General features: G+C 37.8%; 2 protein-coding genes across 3 annotated transcripts; one reads left to right on the plus strand and one right to left on the minus strand.

The window, feature by feature from the left end:
* Positions 1–1,842: 1,842 nt before the first annotated feature.
* On the minus strand, positions 1,843–14,421 carry LOC131699622 (lysophosphatidic acid receptor 6-like). Of its 2 annotated transcripts, XM_058996755.1 has the most exons (6): positions 12,351–14,421; positions 11,855–12,057; positions 7,245–8,944; positions 6,715–6,888; positions 5,573–5,663; positions 1,843–5,108 (listed from the first exon to the last, which is right to left on the minus strand). In XM_058996755.1, exon 6 carries the CDS (start codon positions 5,080–5,082, stop codon positions 4,027–4,029), a length of 1,056 nt encoding a protein of 351 aa, XP_058852738.1. In that variant the 5' UTR covers positions 5,083–5,108; positions 5,573–5,663; positions 6,715–6,888; positions 7,245–8,944; positions 11,855–12,057; positions 12,351–14,421; the 3' UTR covers positions 1,843–4,026. The 2 variants fall into 2 exon arrangements, with proteins under 2 accessions (XP_058852738.1, XP_058852737.1); XM_058996754.1 differs by lacking the exons at positions 11,855–12,057; positions 12,351–14,421 and adding an exon at positions 10,074–11,834.
* Positions 14,422–14,530: 109 nt separating this feature from the next.
* On the plus strand, positions 14,531–15,202 carry LOC117412937 (profilin-3-like). Its single transcript, XM_034021579.3, has 2 exons — positions 14,531–14,624; positions 14,706–15,202. The coding sequence occupies exon 2, from the start codon at positions 14,736–14,738 to the stop codon at positions 15,147–15,149; it is 414 nt and encodes a 137-aa protein (XP_033877470.1). The 5' UTR covers positions 14,531–14,624; positions 14,706–14,735; the 3' UTR covers positions 15,150–15,202.
* The last annotated feature ends 2,356 nt before the right edge of the window (positions 15,203–17,558 follow it).

Below are 17,558 nucleotides of genomic sequence, written 5' to 3' on the forward strand. Positions count from 1 at the left end.
AAAATAGCATCCAGTTTTCTACTCCCCCAAAGCTAGAAAATCTTAACTGGATTGGCATGCATATATATATATATATATATATATATATATATATATATATATATATATATATATATATATATATATATATATATATATATATATATTATAATCTTTATTTTTTATTTACCATAATTTTTGGAGTATATAAGTCTATTTTACACATTTTAGGAGATTTCTGTCCATTATATAATGATTGCACAATATATACGAGGTGCACAGTACACTTGGATCACATATGTTGTTGAAGCTGACACCCTGGGATCCTTCAAGAAGCTGCTTGATGAGATTCTGGGATCATTAAGCTACTAACAACCAAACGAGCAAGATGGGCTGAATGGCCTCCTCTCGTTTGTAAACTTTCTTATGTTCTTATGTTCTTATATTCAATAGTAGTATACTGGGGTATTTTTACACACAAGGTTGCAAAGTCATGCACACTGTCCACAGTGTGGTACACAGGACATAAGTTACATTATATCAATTGTGGTATGTATTTTATTTCTTTATTTTTCGTCCTTAAATGACTGGTAGCCCAATTTAAGTACTGCACTACATCTGTATAATGCAATCTACAAGGAATACAAATTACTATTGACTGAGAATGCAAGCAACAGATTAACAATACGCCTTTTATTAACTACAACCTAGCTTTACTCTGTCCCAACAATGCAAAGCAGAAGAGAATAGGGTCCTCAAGCGGTGTCATCACTAGGCTCTCAATACAAGTCATTCCTGGAATGTAATTGTATCAGCTCGGCTAGATCTCAGCACAAGCAGCAGTCTGTAACAGCACAAGTGTGCCAATGCAGACATAGGATGGTAATATAAAGGTTAGAATTAAGTAGTGTTTTTTTTTATTTATTAATTTATTCGTAAGTCCTTAACCTGTTTTCTGTGTAACTGAAATTAAAGAAACAGAAAGCTACTTTCAGTTTTTTTTAAATATATTAACCTTTATTTAGTCTTTTACCAAAATATTAAAACTCTTGGCGCTTTTTCATGGTTCCTTTCAACATTCCTTCACAGAGATGCATGTAATACAGTTTTGTACCACTGGTAGATCTGAATTTAAGGCATTTCGGTCTCTGAATTAAAGCTGATAAAAATCTTGATACAGTAAGTAAAAGTTATTTGTTCTATATGTTAATACCAGCTTTAAGATGGCCTCAGATCCAGGATTGTATAATGAATGATGCCATTACATTAGGGTGCTTTGCATAATCTTTCATTCTATTGTTTTCTGTACTTTCTGTTTTGCATTTACTGCTCAGAGAAGGTTGTTACACAAGCATGACACAAGCCAGACCTAACACAAAGTTTCCTCACAGCTGCCTCAGTCCCATTTTGAACAAAAATATGATTATTATTTTACACATTTCATGTACTGTTTCGCTGACTTTCGAAATGTTTGGGTTTATTTAGAGCTGAATTAAGAGCATGTTGTTCTTGTGTTATGAATGGGTTGTAATATAACTGTTATATTATAACACGATTCAATGTATATGTTAACCCAATATGTAGGGCCAGCACTACCCCAGCAGGAGGCGCTAGTGTCTAATAAATATCCAGGGCAAGATTAGTGTTACCAAATTAACTCCTGAAAGCAATCTGACCTGCCCTTAGCAGGACAAGCCAGTAGCCAGGCTATGGTACTGGGAACAGGCCACATCCAGAAACATATTAATAGATTTTAAATTTACCTCAAAATGATTAATAAGCAGGTTCTTTGAAATAGAGGAAGTTTGTTGGTTTGATCAACAAAAATGGAGAGGAGACAAGAATACATGTCAAGGTCTTTTATTATGCAGATACTTAGTGACAGAATAACAGTATCCTAAATATCAAATACACGGTTTAAATCTTAATCTAAATGAAGTAATGCAATCAATACACAGCCCTTTAATTGGCAAGACTTAAACAACCGTAATGCAATCAATAGATACATCACAGGCTTATTCGGGTAAGTCCACAAAGTCACCCAAGGTTCCTTACTGCAGAGATAGTCAACAGCCTATATCAAGACCAAGTGGCAGATTACATGTACATTTTGTGCACCGCATTAGCTAAGGTGGGATGAATGTTGGTATTAAAACCAAAATTCCCAATGCTGCCCAATTGCTTCGCATTAAAACTACATAAAAACACATTCATTCAAGCGTTGTGGAATCCAAAATAACATATAAACAAAATATAAAATGGGCATTATATTATACCAAAATACACCAAACATAGCTAGACTATACAAGTGTAAACTGTACAAAATGTTAAAGAAAATCCATGGATAGATGCTGGGTGTAATATTTTGTACCAACATTCAGAACAGCTACACACCTCCAAGTCTGGAGGATTACTGGTGACTGGACTGCTTGGATCTCACAGCTAGCTAGGGATCTGTACCTTGCTGCTGTCTGGTTCAGAAAGGGCTTCCTGGGATGGACAACAGGGCGTTCTCACTTTGAAGACCACAACCTGGAAATGATACACTATAGGGTTAAGGCAGCTGTTGAAATTGACTATGAACATGGCTATTTCGGCAAGAAATATTCTAATTATAGATATTGTGTGGAATGGAAGCAACTTGACAGCACAATTTTCACAATCACAACGTTCCTCATAGACTTCTCTTTAGCCTTAAGAGTAGCTGGACTCTCTCAAAGCAGATTGCTTATCTTTTTTGCCATTAGAATATAACAGATGATCATTACCAGGAAGGAAAAAAGGAAACCCAGGAAGAAACCAATACAATGAATTTCCCCAAGACGCAAATCCCATTCACTTGAAGAGAAGGTGCCACATTATGTTTTGTGTGAATGTATGGTTAGCTCTCCAAAAAGCAGTGCACAAATTGAAATCCCAGCCCAGATTACACAAAATAGAGAAACAAGAAAATATTTAGCATTACCCTTGTAATGTTCATTTGTGCAGTAAAGTCCATTAGAAACTCCACATAAAGGAGCATTTGGGAACAGCATTTGCATTTAAAAAATACATAATGGTATCATTCATCATAGCAAAAGGAAGTAAACAAAGGGCCTTTTAATACCTATTTTGCCTATCATGTTTATTTCCTCATCTATCTCTAACCCAATCATGGAACTATGGAGGATTTCAGAGAGATTTTCTGGCGACTAAAATCTGTAATCCTGTTCTATCACACTGCAGTGAGGCCTAAAACCAAGGTTCTTTCAAGGTACAATATAGAAAGCGAGGCCTTTGATTTAGGTCTCATTTTAATTAACTTAATACACTTAAAGCACTGCCTGTAGACGAGAGTTTTATCCTGAATTTTGTGTAGGTAAAATTTATTTTGGAGCCATGAGGAGGTAATTTAACTTTCTGATGATACTCACTGTGTTGGAGAAATTTTAGTTTAATTCTATTACCAATTGCAACATTTCCTAAACAGAAAGCGTATTCGTTTTACAAACTGTGTGATTTCCTACATACAGTAATTCCATTGACATCCAGTGTCATGGGGTCTTGGCTGTAGGATTCTCAGTTCTGGTGGTGGGGTCTGGAGTCTCTCTCTGTACTTTGGTGTCATTGACTGGCTCAGCAAAGTCATCCTGGGAAGTACTGCAAGGCATCCTCCATTTGAATCCCATCAGCTGGTATTTGAATAATTCTCTGAATAAAACACAAGTATTGTACAAACCAAATATCTTTCTATCAATAAAACTGTGCATGTTACTGGGCCAGATTCTTAAAGCTTTTTATTACAGGCCGTATATTAATAAAATATATTCCGAGACGATAGGGCCCGGGCAATGGCACTAGCTACAATCCGGTATAAAAAAATCTATACTCTCTGTTATAAGATATGAAAAAATCACAATGGAAATTTTGGTTTTCCAAGATCTCCATGACAACAAAGGATGTACCTTAAATGTGAAATTTGGAGCATCATTTGTGAGAAACCATTGACAGTAATAACAGTAATTAATAACAGTACTTGGCCCCTCTGATTAGGGATATGGCCACGGATTATGGGGCGTTTGTAACTGGGAGGTCAGTTCTGGTAGCATGCTTGTGGCTCTCTCTCTGTTCCCTGTTGGCTGCTTCATCAGTTTCATCCTGGGAATGGCAGCAGTGACTCATCCAATTGAAGCCCTCAGCCTGGTGGTAATACACTATAGGGTTCAAGCAGCTGTTGAAACTCGTTACTGCTTCCATTATCGAATATGCTGTACAGAAACGGTTGTAGGAGCTATTTAACTTCTGCAGTATCAATGCGGTTCTGATAATATTAATAGTGTGAAAAGGAAGAAAACAGATGGTCAGCACAGTGATCACTATCAAAATGGTCCTCATGGATTTCTTTTTGATGTTGAGAGTAGCTGGGTTCTCTCCGAGCAGGTTGCTCAGCTTCCTGGCAATCACAGTGTAGCAGATAATCAGTATTAAGAAAGGAACAAAGAAACCAAAGCATGAACCTACAATGCTCATGATCCCTATGCGATGAATCCATTCGACTTGAGAGAAACTCTCCCCACAAGCGGTTCTGTCTTTATTTAACTGGTTGGTCAGTTTTCCAGAACAAGTTAAACTGACACAAGCTGTTAAAACCACTACCCAGATGAAACAGGAGAGAGCGATTCTGAAGGCTTGTCTATGCAGCTGGAGAGTCCTGGTTGGTGGGACTAAGGCAATGTAACGCTCTATGGAAATGCAGGTCAGGATCAACGGGCAGCCAAAAATGTTGGAGATGTAAAGGGAGAGGAAGACTTTGCAAAAAACCTCCCCAAAGATCCAGTTGCTGCCCTTTGCATGGTAAATAACTTTGAATGCCAAACAGAAGGCAAACTGCAGGTCCATGGCAGCCAGGCTTATCATGAAGGGGTTACGGAAGATGGTGGTATTCTTATTGGTGAGTAAGGTCCAGAGAGAAAAGCTGTTTCCAGTCAAACCCAGGAAACAAATAATGCTGTAAACCACTGGTCTCAGAATGTACTGGACACTGTGGTATGGAGGAATACATTCGAAGGTCACATTTAAAACAGAATTGTGCACTTCATTTCCAAGGGGTGTATTGCCTGCCATTTGTTGAAGAGCCAGTGTAAAAATGCCTGTAAAATCAGAACACACATTAGAATCTGCTCAGTATTTACTTTGTACTTCAAAATAGTTCCATAACCATACATATCAACTGTAAGACTTGGTACAATAGAACATTCCAACTCATTTTACACTGTCTTTCTTTAACAAAACTACAGAAACCTAGTTTCCACTGTCAGTAGGGTATGTTGCTGAACCAAATACCCAAATACTGATATTTTGTTGTTAATATGGAAACGAGGAGCCTTATAACTTCTAAGCATTTTCAGTAGTATTGTTGGCTAGGTGTAATAAATAGTTACATTGTATTACTTTTGAGTTTTATTGTATGATTTATGTGTTTAACCCAATAAAATATTGAATTCCTTACATTGACGTTGGTGTAAACAGAAATCAAACTTAGTAAAAAATAAATAAAAGCAATACCCAAGGGTTACATAACTAATAAAATAAGATTGTTAGGGTGTTTACTTACAATCTTTGTTGTTTTTATTCCTGGTAGATCCACCGAGAGTGAAAGGAGTCTAGTAAGTTCTGTAGCCTGTAGAATATTTGCATTGTACATCCTTAATAGAGACAATGAGATAACATCAGAAACTCACTGACTGGTGATGATGCGAGCTGCTTTGGATAGCTGCTGTTATCATTCTAATGACGTGCATTCTATCTGCTCTCCTCTTCTTTTTGATTTTACTGTTTAGAATGTGATGCTCAGGAAAGGCGGGGCCATTTATAAATGGCCAGATCAGGTATGACAAAAACTCTTCAAATGGCGCATTAGCGTCATGAAAGCAGCCATCAAGAATGCTTCATATAAACATTTTTTGTTGATCAAGTGATCCAGACAGCGTTGGTCTGAAATGTTCAGTTATTATTATGTGTTACTGCAGAGTTTCATTCTATTGTTTTAATGTGCCCTAAAATGCACATGTACTCTATTTGTCTATATTCTTTTCGGAAGTATTTGCACTTGGATGGCTTAACTGCCTGTCAGTGTGATGCACTAGTACATAAGTGCATTGGAAACTATCACATAATTGCATAACCACGAAGACATGACAATGGAAGGATCTGCACAAAATCTTTCACATGCTAATGACTCCTCTTAAAACAAATACAGATTTAAAAAAAAATAAATGTGTTGTTTTGGGTTTGTATATTCTCACTTTGGGTGTAAAACCACAGGAGCATGAAAAAAAATAGGTAGGTTCAGGTCTTAGTCTGTAGTCTCTGTGTTTGGTTTACAAACTGGGACTCTGGTGTAAGTAAACTGGAATTAGTGGTTGTTTAAAAGTGAGGTCAAAATACAGCTCATGAGAAGAATCACAATTAATACTTACTGGTGCTGTAATTGTAGGACATGTTATGTACTGGAAACAAAGCAGAAGAATAAAAAAATGATGGCTTCACATGTACCTGCATGGACCTCTCAGAACTACATTTCCCATCATCCTCCTGCTCACATATGTAACAGAGATGGATTTACCAGTGAACAGGAGGATAATGGGAAATGTAGTTCTGAGAGGTCCATGCAGATACATGTGAAGCCATCTTGAGGCAGGGAATGCAATTTAAAAGTTTAAAAAAGTGGTTAAAATGTAAAAAAAATACACACACCTTACATAAACAGTTGTAGCAACAGTACTGTTATTTTCGATTAGGAAACAAAGGAATGTCTTCTTATTCAGGAGCTAGAGCTTAAAATGACTATGAGACTGGCTGGCAGAGAACTTGTACAGTAGAAGCGCCCACACAGGAAGTGAGAAGTCAACGACACAGGGCTCCTGGCTACTGTAAAAAAAAAGTGAAGATGTGAAGTTGAAGTTGAAGTTCCATAATGGAATACTATGAGGGACTAAATTCAAAGGGTGGAAAATCCTCATTCTGCATATAATCCTGAGGACTTGCAAGACTTGTGACATACAGTACATTAATTCACACTGTTTAAAAGCAAAACCTTTAATACTAATATAATAAGCAGACGTCCAGACAAAATACAGTGAACAGTTACAGTACGTCAAGTGTGAAGCTGCACAAAGCCAGTTTTTTTAAGCCAACACTAACAATTACTGGTAAGATAACAATTACAGTGCTGCCAATATACCATTGGTGCCCGCAGCCATAGGCACGTTATACACTGTGCGTACCTTTGGTTTGCAAAACTTCATCTTCATAAGTGTGGACTCGCATATATCTTGTGCGATGGGTTGATGTGAAACAGACATTAAGCTTATAGAATCGTACTGTTTATTTAGGGGTAATAATGAGCAAACGGAAGCAGATAGGTTTGGTTGAAGCTTCAAAAAAGAGCAAAAATCTCTCTTCTGATGATCCAGAATGTCAGAGGGAACAAAATCAGTAAAAGCACCGAACCGTCTCTGTCTGGCAAATACGTCGGCGGCTTCGAATGTTAGTACAGCACTACTGCATGATCTGAATTCTGCTCTTCCAGGACTGAGCACGGGAAGCGCACATTTAAAGTTCCATTTCTATTTTAATTTTGTCTTATATTAAATGTAATAATACATTTCCTAATCATTAACACATAAGTGTGTTATTATTATTATAATCAGCAGTAGTGTTTACAGCACTATATATTATATTAGAACCCCTGGAGCTTACAGTCTTATTATGTACACTGTATTATTATAAGGGTTATTATGTAAGGTAACAAATAAAGTACACCAAAGTGTGCAATAAAAATCCTGTCATTTTATCTCGGGTTTCTGGTGACATGGATACTCCACCTTCAGTCTCGTCATTTATCTTGCCACGAGAGTTTATTCCTTATATTATTATTATTGTTATTGAAGTTTTTTGGCTATCACTGTAGTTGCTGTTCTGTCTCGATGGCAGCGTGCTGTGTTTATTTATTTTTAGAAACGGAAACAGTGATGCAATTTAATTCCAGTTTTCTAATGTGACAGTGTAGGTGCTGTGAAACTCAGGAAAGAACAAACATGCAGCACTCTGATTGGCTGAAACACTTTACAGCATGGTGATAGAGTTGTTATTGGCACGATAAGGGATGTTGGTGTGGTTCAGTTGTGCGTACCATGTGAAAGATTACTGGGGGCGCTCCTGAATATACTGTATACACGATATAACATTGAGTCCTGTAGTTCTACCAGCTTTTATAATAGGCACACCCAAGCACGTCCTGGTGTAAGGCTGTACTGTAAACTGTGTCTCACAGAAAAATGATACCAGGTTTCCAGTAAATGATATGTGGTAATATCCCAGGACCATGTGATTTTGTACAGTGTCATGACCTATCACCGACGGTGATGGTTGCCAATGAGGTCTGTTCCAGTCTAGGACTTCATCCCAGTCAAGTCCTAAATTAGTTCACTAACCCTGAGTCTGTTCAGTTAACAAGTGTAGGGCCTGATTGGAAAAAACACCTGGACTGCCTCTTGATGGCTAGAGTTGGGAACCACTGACCTACGGTGTACACAGAAATAAAAGTCCTCCCACAAGATGAATAGTGTTCAAATGGAGTTGACCACAGAGGGCGAGGAGCTTCTTCTGAAGGTGGCGTCCTCACGATCCAACTTGCCCCTGCTGTCCTTGGGCACAGATGCTGTGGTGCAGTGGAAACAGAAGGCGTAGAAGAACGCCACCAGCAGGAGAAAGCAGACGATGCAGAAGATGATGACGATCAAAATGGTGTGGACTCTCATGTGAGACTCCTCGAAGGTGTAGCCCAGAAAACCGGTGGGAGTGGGAGGCTGTGCGGTCCCCATGCTGACAGCTGGGCTGGTGCTCATGAAGAGGATTCAGGAAGGATAAGCTTCTTTTTAACACTGTTGCAGTGCAAGATAGAAATACAATTCTCACGAATCACCTGCAAAATAAATCGATGCTATTTTACATTCTGATACTAAAGCGCACATTATAAGAGTAGCATGCATTAAATAAGACAAGGACAGCCAGACACCACAAGTTTTCATAATTTGTATTATAAGCAGGCCCAGAGCCCACCTAAGACACCCAGGAAAGTTATTTGATTTTGGATGCATTTTAAATTTAAAATGCAGTAGAAATACATTCAGCGTCACGCCTGACTCATTAAATTAGCAGGAGCCAGACATGGTTGAGTGTTGCTTTACTGAAGAGACACAGATCATGCTGTTAATGTAAAGCACTCGAATCCTGGAAACACCTTTGCTTCCGTACTGTTTATATGGGTTTGAGTCAGGCTCTTTTATTTTTTTAACAGGATTTCAAGAATGAAGTGCTTTGTTATATTCCAACCAATTTTATGAAAAGCAATTTGGAAGGAATCTGGTGTTGACTCTTGGTAAACATTCTTTACCCACTTAATATAGGGAAATCAAAAGCTGCTAATTCATTGCATTATATTGAAGGTAGATGAAGCAATGCATTCATGGCAATTATGCAAAAACGAGATATATAGGCTGTCTATGACTATTGTCTAAAGATCCAGTCGCAGATTAGGTTATGTAATGTATAAGCAGATACACATTAGGCAATTCCCTAGTTTGATACTGGAACGAGGTTGGTCTGGTATAATACTGGAATCCTTATACAGACAACTGTGTTAAACAAAGTGGCTTTGCTTCGTTCAATAGAAATCCGGTATATTTGGAGTCCTATGCAGTGTTGGTAAATGGCATCAAAAGGCTTCCTTTAAAGCCAAGTCACATTCTGTAGCTCTCTGCAGCGCAGTGACAAAGCCTGGTAAATGTACACAATTTAAAGCTGTACTCAAAACCAAGAAATGGTACAGTGCACAAGCCTTACTAAAAACTAAAAACAAAGCTGTGATAGAAACAGTTTTTCTTTCTACATAACAAAAAAAAGAAAACCAGACAAAAAACAAGCTTTCAAACTGTAAGCTGACCAAACAGCCTATTGCTTTGCCTTTTTCTCTTGCATCATTACCGATATAGCAAGAGCTACTTGAAAAAAGGTTAGCAGCTCAGACTAAGGTCGTAGTTTGTGGAGCTTACCTTGTCTCTGCAGGGCAGAGCATCCTCTTGTTCCCTCACTGCTTCCAGTTTATGAAATGAACACAGTCGGTATCAGCATTGCTTTATCAGTTCTATAATAGGAGTGGCCTACTGGCCTCAAAAGGCACGGTTGCCATGACAACTGATAGCAGGAGACAGGGAACAGCCAAGCTGATCATGTGACAAGAACTCTGATTGACATCAATTGAGTGTGGAAAAAACAGATGTGTTGAAAATAATGTTAGTAATACTAACATGTTTCACCAGCCTGTCAACATTTCCCTGTGAGGACACTGCACTTTCAGTGCTCACCAAGCACCAAGGCTTTCATCAGGTATCTCTTCATATCAACAATGTTGGACCTGCTCTTCAAGCTGATAAGGGGCCTTGTGTATACTCATTGTTCTTCCAACACCTTGTTCATATGTTGATGTAAGTCTGTGTCTTGTTTCCTTGAGCTTGTATTAAGAGCTTTCTTCACCAAACAACATGGTAATCTATTGCAATACCGTGGTACCATCTCAGTGTAAGGTTTAGAGTCGGCAATTTGTAAGGTTTCCATTAAGTTAGGTCCTATAAAGGTAGTCACGGTAGTGTCCCTCCATCCTTTATTTAATTTGACTGGGGTGACCCACTATTCCAGTGGTGATTGTTTGAAATATGGAAATCAGTGAGCAAGGCAGTTTGAACTGAGCATGCAGACCTGAACTATATCAAACAATTATTTAAGTAACATAGGCGGTGTTTACATGCACAAGTCATGACAGTTTTCCTTCGACGTGTTTGCTGTACTTTTCAGGAAATGCGATGCTTTAGGAGGAAAAAAACGTCGTACCAATGCAGATTACTCAATTTATAGTCATTTAGGGGAGGGGATATTTAAATGCCCGTGTCTGCTTACTAAGTAGGAAAAGAATGACTCTGAATATCGTGAAGGGAGCTTCATGCGTTGCCATGAAGATAAAAACATTTAACAAGAGAAATGAATTCACGTGTTGCCGCGCACATTCTGAATTACGCCGCACATTAGCTACTTGTTTGTCTAGTTACCTTTCCAACACACACACACACACACACACACACACGCACACGCACACGCACACGCACACACAATTATGTAAAATCTAATTTCTACTATGTGCAAGTTTTACTACTTAGAATTTATATTTGTGTGAGTTTGGGGAACATCTAAAAGTTAAATGTCATTAACACTGGAACTGCCTTTTATAATACATGTATTTATTTTGAATATAACCTACAATATTCTATTTTGCCTTTCTGTAGTAGATTACGTGAGATTAAGTCAGAAGAACTGGATCGTGGCTGCTGAAATCTTGTGAGCCACAAGCATGATTCATCCTCCAGTTTACATGGGTTTTTACAGCTATTTTTATCACGAGAAAGCAATTGACCCTGCTGTTAAAGTCGTGCTGCCAAAAGGACATCCTGTTGCTGTTTCACGATGTATTCGCATGACAACGTCACACAATCATGACTGTAGAGTCGATTTTCATGTGCATGTAAACCAAGCCATACAGTACATCATCCACTGCGCTGTGATTTAAAAATGGTCTGTATCTTGAAAAAGATCTATAGCCACAACATGGACTTGTATAGTATGTGTGACGTAAGTACAGACAGGTAGATTCCTCCAAATGTACTAAACATGTAAGTGTAACATACAAAATACTTTCATAGGATGTGCGACAGCATTTCAATTTTTCACATTTCTTCAAACTGACTTTGAATTTGTTTGTATATTTTTTTCCCCCTGTAGTTACCGAGTGAGATGCTCAGCACAACGTGGTCTGCACATATGCCCTTTTCTCCTGGACAAACCAACCGAACGGGGTACCTGGAGTCGCTCCCTTCCGTCTGTGAATAAAATGACCCGTTCCACTCGATTCGAGTCACGGGCCAGTTGTACCGCTGCTTTTCTTTGGGGAAGTCTTCCAGCAACTTGTCCAACAGTCGAAACATCTTTCTGCAACACCAATAAACACAGTTCCGATTTAGTAACGACTAAAATTATTTTAACATTCTGACATCAATAAACATGAGGATGCAATATATCTATATTTATACATTTATTTATTAATCATTCACAGCTGCCACCATTGAAAAAAATGTCACTGCCATGTTTTTGTGCTCCAAATAGCGACTTCGCTGTAGTGTAGCAGGCAGGTCGGACCGTACGGTACTTCAAATGACTGTTACAGCAACTTTCAATTACAGTACTTGAATGTGAGTCAACCCGTTTCCTGTTACAGTACTTACGTTTCTTCGGGATGAGTCGCCGATTACTACTGTAAAATCAATGCAATACTAATTAATGCTCAGCAAAGGTGTTTTGACTTTGTAATACTGTATCATATGAGCAGTACATCGTTGGTGGATGTTGGGTATCGTCTGTGCACATCATCAGGATCAGCAGTGTATGAAACTGTTCTCTAATTCGTGCTTTACTAATCAAAACACCTGCTGCTTTCTAGGAGTCTTTGAGTTGAACTATCTTCCCTAAATATATTATTACCCTAGTGCCCCACGTCACGAGGTTAGACTAAGATCTTTGTACAAAGAGTACAGTATATTCCAGATTTACTAATCTGTACTGACCTCTAGCGGGGAGTCATGGGAGTTACATTGTTAATTTCAATTTTGTCTCATTCTGCTCTGTAAAAAGCAAAACTGGGAGAACTTGGTTTGTTGTTCTGTAATTTATGAATACAGTAACAGCAATAGCCAAAATCTGAAACACTTTCAATCAGGGATAGATTATTAAATTCTATAAAAATCATACTTCAATTTTGAACACCCTTGTGTTTGTGCTAATCCAACATACATCAGGGTTTTATTTTCACAAACTTGTAAAATAACCACCTTTATAAAATGGCTTGGCTAAATTAAGTGCTGTGATTGGCTGAACAAGATCACATGACCGTGAGGTAATAATTGTCTTATAGAGCGGCTATGACATCATAGACCAACTTACAAACAGTGTTTCTGTAGGTAAAAATGTCAACATACAACTGAAATCAGTCTGCTTTCAATTCACAAATGTTATTTCATCTCTAAAAATGTTACTAGTATAAATGGCAATGTAATTGTAGCATTCTCGGTTCCCGCAGACAGGCGCATCACACAGGGCGAGGCAATCCACACACAGGCGGCGGCGGGCGCGATATTTTGTTCCTTAAAAAAGCCAGTTTGTGTAATTATTTAATTGTTTAATATAATATATTTTCAAAAGTCGAAATAACCCATGTGTGCGGCAAGACAATTCCTACCACACTTCCTGGGTGGTTGGTTTACTGCAGACCCTTTCAGCAAGGAGTCAATCTGAGGGTCTCCTGTTAGGGCAAGCTTTCTATGAAGACCTTTTAATCTATTGCTTTGTGGGTTGTAATAGAGGGAATCCACTGTATATGATTCTATATAGAATGTATTTCAGTGAAAGGCATCCATCATGTTTTTCATTGAATGTACACAGTTTAGTTTAGTGTTTCATTTAGTTTATTGAAGCAATCCCCATATCCTCAAGTATTTTCAGAAAATGCTTTTTTTTTAAATACAGCCGATTGCATGCTGGGCCATTGTTTAATATAATAAAACACAGAGTACACTGTATAACAGTATTGTGTTCTAGAAGTTATATTTTAATATAATTCATAACTGGTTGTCCGTCAACCTCACCCACTTCCCCCATGCCCCCCGTAGCCCAATTTAATTTCATTAAGAAGATTGCTGCCGCATATTAAATATCAGCCCAGATGTTTTCATGTAAAATATTATCAGTATAATATACTTTTTTTAAACATTTCTGGATTGTTTCCGTGCTATGAAGGAGATTGAATATATCATCCATAGCTTTCTACTGGCACAAGTAGCTGCAGAATGCATGTTTGTCAAAAGCCTGCAAGCATTTCTATCAACAGCTAAAACTCATTTTAGGGAGGGGTCATAGCCCTGCTTAGCAATAAAGGTTGGGTGCAGACATATGAGGTATGGAATAATGTTGTAAGTTCAACTACAGTATTACAACTTATGTTTTTCATTTATTAAGGTAATTTAAGGAATATAATTTTCTTTTACGGGATCACAAGGACAATTTTGTGTAGGTTTTTTTCTTTTTTTTAAATTAGGCACCAAGAGCTTATCAAAAAATGATTTGGAGTTACTCTGTGCAAAAAACAAACAAAATGATATATAGGGTATATTGTTGACGTTTTTAAATTATTCAATTATGCAAATAAATAAACACAAATAAATAAAATCACAGGCGCTTCTAAAATATGTATAACGATTAGTTACAATAAAAACGTCAAATTAATAACATTGTTTATAACCGTTAAGCGCTATGATTTTTTTTCCTTCGTATTTTGTGATTAGTGACTGTGTGCAGCGCGCGTATTATTTCTTAAATCTTTAATCCACGACGATGTCATAATAGACACCATGGCAACGCGATAAACCTAAACAAACACAAACGCACAGTAAATTAAATGTAAATCGTACACATTTCTACAACTGAGAGCTGCGTAATCCTACCAGGTAAATTTGAAATACATTTAAAAAAAATGTCAGTGTAATAATATACAGATTTTGTTCGCTAATATGTTTGTTTTTGAATAGAAACAGAAACCTACAAAACTTCACAAAAAGATGGGAGACTGGAAAGATTACATTGGCACCATTCTCAAGGAAAAGAATGTGGAAGATGCTGCCATCGTTGGATATTCCGATAACAAATCGGTGTGGGCATCCAAACCCGGCGGGCTCCTGGCTGCCGTTACCCCGCAAGAGGTTGAGGTGCTGGTGGGGAAAGATCGGGCAAGCTTCCTGAACACTGGCATTACCATTGGGGGGAAAAAAACATCAGTTATAAGAGACAATCTCTTGAAAGATGATGATGCTGCCTTGGATGCCAGGATCAAAGGAGGCGACGGAATGTCACTAGCTGTAGGAAAGACGGAGAAAGCTCTGGTATTTCTCATGGGTAAGAAGGGCGTCCACGGAGGGGTACTCAACAAGAAAGTTCACGAAATGGTCAAGTACCTCAAATCGAAAGGCAGCTAAGAATATTTGGGGAGACCTACTGTAAAGCAAAAATACAACGTCCCTTCTGCGTTATCCAGTCTCTTGAATTATTATTATTATTATTATTATTATTATTATTATTATTATTATTATTATTATTATTATTATTATTATTATTAAATGTCGAGTTTCTTTCTTTACTTATGTATTGAAAAAAAAGTTAGCTAACACTATTGAGAAAAACATTCAGCAGTGGTAAAAAGAGCAAAAGTTAAACGCTAAGAAATGTGTTATGATTTTGATTATTATCATTTATGATTATTTTGTCTGCTCGCAGCTGTGTAGGACAGGTTAGATTGGACAACAAAAAGGACATATTTGGTGAACGGCAGAGGTTTCTGACCAGCGCATCAAGGGCCATACAACTTGATAATCACGTTTACTGCGTGCGTTTGTATAAATTAAGGCGATTATATGATCTGCCTTCAACAAAACGTCACTATAAAAATCGCATCGATTCTTTGGAGCGAGGTCTTTTAAAAGGAGTTCTACAGAAAATATTCTTCAAAATGTACCCATTCAGTTGTGTAGAAGCGAGCGTTTGCATTGGGTAATGTATGAAACAGTGTAAACAAGTTAACAACAAACACAACAGATTTACTTCCTCGGATACAAGTCAGTAGTCTCCGAATAACCGCATGGAGCAAAACAACACAAAATGACACAAACTATAACAAATAAACATGTGCTACTTGCAGACTTCTAGAATTGCTTATTTGCATAGACTGAATTCACTCTTAACGCAAACATCTGGAGAACTTAAATATTACAGGATTTTCAGAAAACCGACACTGTACAGCAGTTTAATAACCAAAGTACGCCGCACTTAATTTAATGGAGTTTTTATTTGTCACGTGCACTCCATTTACTGGGGATCACGTGTATCTACAATATATTGTCAGAGCTATACAGTATTTAATTATGCCTTGCTTTAACTAAATGTCAATTTTGAACAATTGAATTTGATTATGTGCAGATGTTTTCCACCGAAGTGCCGTGGCCATGATACAGTAATGTGTTTAATAGCGTCCCCTGACTATAAAGAATAATAATTTATGCAGCCACATAAAAAATGCAGGTCGGTTGCTTCGGACATTATCCAGTACATGAAAGGGACGTCCAAAATCTTGATCATGAACAAAAAGCTAAAGGTGTTTTTACTTTTCTGTCCACAAGATGGTGCAATAAAGCAAATAATTGCAACTTAATTGCATTTCCGGCTGAAAAAAAGAGAACTTCCAGTACAAAAACAAGCTTCATCACAATTGGTCCCATCGGTACATACATAATGTAACACAGGACGCACGGACAAGGTAACTTCACATACCCCCAGATTCAGGTAATGACTTGAGCTACAAATGTCTTGAGCAACTGGACAAACAGTTTTCAAGTTATGTGTAAAAACGTCAATTAACATAGGATGGAGAGACAGACTGACAGACAGACACACAAAGTGCCTCAATATACCCCCAGACTCTTAACTGCATGTGCTCTTCAATAATATAAGACAGCCAGCTTTTTTTATTCACTGTGAAATGCGGCAACAAAAATACATTCTGTTGTGAAGCATACTGCATATCATTTAAAACAGAAATGTATGGCATAAACAAGATATGTCATGAAAGACCATGACACGACAAACGGTATTAATGTCAGGCGGTGTGCGTGCTGAACGATAAGGCTTGTTTGTTATCGGCGTGTCTGTATGTCATGCTTTAGATTTCCACTGCAGCTTTAAAATTTGAAACAAAACAGCAAACAAATAGGGCAGCGTTCCTCCCTTGTGGCTCTTTCAATCACTCCCAGACCATGATGTTGTCCTTAATTATTGAATTGAGCTGTCCAGAGGCTTGTGCAACCAGATCTAATTGTTGTATTGAACCTAGTTGTTCAATTAGGTAATAAAGGACCAGGATGGAACAAAATCCTGGATTGGAATACATTGAATGAGCCGCAAGTGAGGAGCATTGTTAGGAGGGAACTACATCTTTAAATCACATTGGCAAACAAAAAGTGTGACTATATTACTGCTTTAGTGGGTTAGAACTTGATGGCCCCCCTTAATTGGATTATCCTGATCTCAGGGTTTTTGTTTCTCAGGTGTACTCTTTTCACAGAAGTTTGTCAGGGATAAACAACAGCTTTAATTGATGGGCATGAAAGTCGTTTATATAGACAAAGGTTTCAGTGGTTAACATATTACTTTTTCCATTTATTAAAAGAACACCATTAACCTCTGTAAACGTGCCATCCACTAATTATAGACCATAATCGGTTTTAACTGGGGAAAAAAACAGAGGCGTTTTAATGAGCAATGAGTCTGTATTTCAAGCATAATAAACCTGAATTGGATATCCTTACAGTATCGGCATGCCTTTCTGTCAGGCC

The sequence above is a fragment of the Acipenser ruthenus genome, chromosome 23 (assembly GCF_902713425.1).
Source record: "Acipenser ruthenus chromosome 23, fAciRut3.2 maternal haplotype, whole genome shotgun sequence".
NCBI classification, from domain to species: domain Eukaryota; kingdom Metazoa; phylum Chordata; class Actinopteri; order Acipenseriformes; family Acipenseridae; genus Acipenser; species Acipenser ruthenus.

Bases quoted from the DNA above. Each gene is read 5' to 3' on its own strand.
- LOC131699622 (XM_058996755.1), bottom strand. From the start codon at position 5,082: ATGGCAGGCAATACACCCCTTGGAAATGAAGTGCACAATTCTGTTTTA.
- LOC117412937 (XM_034021579.3), top strand. From the start codon at position 14,736: ATGGGAGACTGGAAAGATTACATTGGCACCATTCTCAAGGAAAAGAAT.